This window comes from Lactuca virosa, chromosome 3 (genome assembly GCF_052849685.1).
Source record: "Lactuca virosa cultivar CGN04683 chromosome 3, Lactuca_virosa_CGN04683_v6, whole genome shotgun sequence".
In the NCBI taxonomy this organism is placed as follows: Eukaryota; Viridiplantae; Streptophyta; class Magnoliopsida; order Asterales; family Asteraceae; genus Lactuca; species Lactuca virosa.
This window is the reverse complement of record NC_136428.1, coordinates 152,542,013-152,545,821: the sequence shown is the minus strand read 5'-3', so window position 1 is coordinate 152,545,821 and position 3,809 is coordinate 152,542,013. Positions and strand designations below refer to the sequence as shown.

Here is a 3,809-nt window from a genome sequence, read left to right as displayed (position 1 = left end):
AGCTATTCCATAGCTAATTAGCTACAGAATAGATACATACCCGCATCCGTAGCTATTCCGTAGCTATTCCAGGGCATCCCATTCTGTAGCTGATCCGTAGAGATTCCGTAGCAAGCCATTCCTTGGCTGTCGTTCCTTGTGCATGAGGGTATGATGCTTCAAAGATGGTGGATAATAGAAGCATACATACATGAACATCATTAACAAGCCATGCAGTGTAGGAGGGGTTTGGTGTAAGGTCTGCGGTGGTAGCTTTGTCAGCCGCTAGAAGGGTTTGAGTGGGACACGTAATAGTGTCATCGATATACCCAAAAAGATTGTTGGTAACAAGGAACGGCTGAATCATAATCTTCCAGAAACCATAATTAGTACGAGATAGGGTAAAAGGGAACTTATGAGAATTGTGTGAGGTGTTCTCGGTTGTGGAGAAGGCATTGATGGTCGCCATCTATTGACTAGTTGTGAAGATCGTCCCAGACTTGTGTGAATTGGATCTGATCGGCGGCTATGTCTGTAACCTAGGGCTGACTCAAAAATTAGCTCTGATACCGATATAACTTGGTAAATAAGTTGTATTGATTGAATTGTATATTAGATTACACAATGAGTATATATATATATATATATATATATATATATATATATATATATATATATATATATATATATATACACTAAATATATTTACAACTTCAACCCTATGCTCATAATAATTTGTCTAATAAACCATATGTGCCCCAAGGTCATAGTGTCATCGGATGGTATTATATACATGTTGCATCCATACATATTGTCCACATGCTTTATTATGAACCCACGACTAGCAAATTTTGGGATTTACTATATGGTCGAGATGCGAAAGATGGGAGTTAGTTAACAGAGAAAATAAGAGTTGGAAACTAATTGTCAAATTATGTTATAAAATATTGTTATTAATTCCGTTATGTTATCTTATAAATATAATTTCAACGTATTGTAACATGGATGTTTCTGTTGTTGGAGAGGTGCCTAATAGATGTGTTGTAGACGATAATGCCACCTATGTTTTTTTATTTCTAACTGGGTCAAAATTGAGAAAAATATGCATTTGGGGGTTCTGATTGACATGATATTATGAAAGCTTGGTGGAATCTTTCTAAGATGAGTATACTTAGGCCATATGCATACATCCTTTTTATACTTATAAGTTAACTAATTTATGTATTTGTTAACGTTGCACAGATATATTTACCTATAAATATTTGCACATACCAGTGGTTGTTGGTCGTCTTACTAAGATAGGCTGTTTTAAGAGACCGTAGAGGGAAACTAGACTCCACATCTTAGAACTGAAAACATTGTAATGTTAGATCGAATCCAATAGTAGTACTGCCCGAGGAAATTGGATTCCATGAAGGCCTTTGGGTAGGCATTTTGTTAAGGTTGATAGTATCAGACCATCCTTTATCTATAGCAGTTGCAAAACGAGCATTTACTAGAACTTTTGTCATAAGATGTCTAATATACATGAGGATCTAGTACGACCCAGGTTTAGAATGACTTGTTTGTAACATTTTTGCGGATGATTTTTGTATGTAACATTTTTATGACTTGGGTATAGTATTTTTTCCGTGTATTGTTTTCTCTAATTTGTGTCTACCACTCAACAAGAAACTGAAAAATTCAAACATAAAAACCACAACGCCTACAACACCCGACCTTTAATAGTAAAATCTAATAACATATAGGGCGTGTTCGACATAAATCGTTTGAGAGTTTCTAGCTTGTAGCGTTTAACAAAACGTTCCGTTTTGAACAGAACGCCTCGTTTGGCACTGCAAGATTTTAGCATTTAGTTTAAGTAAAACGCTTCAAATCCAAAAGTTACTTAATGTAGCGTTTAACAAAACGCTACAAACTACCCGCTACAAGCTAGTTTTGCCGAACATGCCCATAAATTTAGTAATAAATACATGTAAAAATTTGACCACTTTGTAGGTGCCAACTACGAAATCGTCTAAAAAGGTTATTATTATTATTATTATTATTATTATTATTATTATTTTTGGTTAAACGGTTTTTTCTTCGTAGGTGAAATTGGTGATTATTTGCGGAATGTGCTTAAAATTTGTTTAATTCTTGGAAAAGCCTTAATAGGTTTAGCTGATTTTTTCTTTTTTCCTTTTATTTAACTGTAGAGTAGTTATTTTCAGAATGGGGCTAAATTTTGCTTAATTCTTTGAAAGCTTAATTAATAGGTTGAGCCGTGTTTTTTTTCCCTCTTTCTAAACTATAGGGGCTGTTGCGAAGTCTTTTTTTCAAAGAGAAAGGGATTGTATTATTATGAAGTTTCACTTATATCTGATTTGGAGGTTCGTCTAACAAGCCACTCGTGTATTAGAAAGTAGAAAACACGTCATATTCCTTCACGTGTAATTGTTAATTAAAGAAATGTAAACACGGATTCATAAATGCTGCCTACGAGACAAGCCATACGTGGGCATGCGTTAATTTAATAGCCTTGTTTTTCACGTTACTTTCTTTACTTCATTCTCACCAAATGCCACCGAAGAAAGCAGAGATATGTAGGCCGATTTAGATGCAAGTTCAGCGGTTCGGAAGGATTGCACATGCGATTTCACATGCTCCTCACATTTCTATAATTAATCTACCCCAACTTAATTCGGTTTGTATAAATACAAACGCCAACAAAACATCAATTACATCATCCCAAATATTTCAGTCATTGGCCAAGCCTAACCAAAAGAATGGCTTTCTCATCATCTTCTTCTTCTTTATGTAAGAATCGTCAGACCATTCGATCCATTAGTTTGCCAACCAGACCACATCGCAGCACTCTTCAAGTAGAAGAGGAGCTTACCAATCTCAAAACATGGGAGTCATCTACCTCGCGTATTCTTGATGCTAAAAAAATTTCAAGTGGTCTTGCAAGTCTGGAAAGATTGTACACATGCGTTGATGATCTTCTCAGTTTGCCACACACCCAACAAGCCCTTTCTCACTATCAACATGAGAACTTGGTCAACGAGTTGCTGGATAGATCAATGAGGGTTTTGGACATCTGTGGTTCTGTTAGAGACTTAGTTTCACAAGTGAAGGAACATCTAAGAGATGTTCAATCAGCTCTAAGGAGGAAAAAGAGTGATTTCATCTTAGATGTTTCTTTCCTAAAGAAACTGAAGAAGGAATCCAAAACCAGTGTTGCAAATTTAAAGCAAATCGAACACTTTTACGGCTCAAAACCTTTGAATCTCGACACACATCTCTCTTCTGTGATTAGAGTAATAAGAGATGCTAGTGAAGTCAGCGTTTCTGTGTTTGGATTGCTCTTGTCGTTTTTTTCGGTGTATATTCCAAAGTCGAAGTCTGAAACTAAATGGTCCATGGTCTCAAAATTTATTCAGAAAGGAGCAACAAGTAAAGATCAACCTCGAATTTGCATGGAGGGTTTCGATTGCAATATTGAAGGCATTGAGAATGGTTTGGATTTGATGTTTAGGAGGATGATCAGAACAAGGGCTTCGCTCCTAAATATTCTATCTCACTAATGCATTGCAACCCGTAGTGACTTATTGTTGATGAATAGGCTAATATTTTTGACCTTGTAAAGTGTATAGCTCTACAGTATGTAAAAGATACAAAAGATATACTGATACATATTTTGATTATTAAAAACTGAATCGCCCTCATATTTGTGTTCCTAATCTATACCGGATTTGGTTCCTAATATTAAATCACTGGTAATTGTTTTTGGCACTTGATAGAAAAATAAATACTCTATTGACTATCAGTTTAGGTTACAAATACAA

At 35.4% G+C, this 3,809-nt stretch overlaps 1 protein-coding gene across 1 annotated transcript; it reads left to right on the top strand.

The window, feature by feature from the left end:
• The first annotated feature begins 2,747 nt into the window (after positions 1–2,747).
• LOC145164182 (uncharacterized) lies at positions 2,748–3,548 on the top strand. The gene has a single exon (XM_079082909.1). It carries the CDS (start codon positions 2,748–2,750, stop codon positions 3,546–3,548), a length of 801 nt encoding a protein of 266 aa, XP_078939035.1.
• The last annotated feature ends 261 nt before the right edge of the window (positions 3,549–3,809 follow it).

Coding starts and splice junctions, on each gene's coding strand:
- LOC145164182 (XM_079082909.1), top strand. CDS start 2,748: ATGGCTTTCTCATCATCTTCTTCTTCTTTATGTAAGAATCGTCAGACC.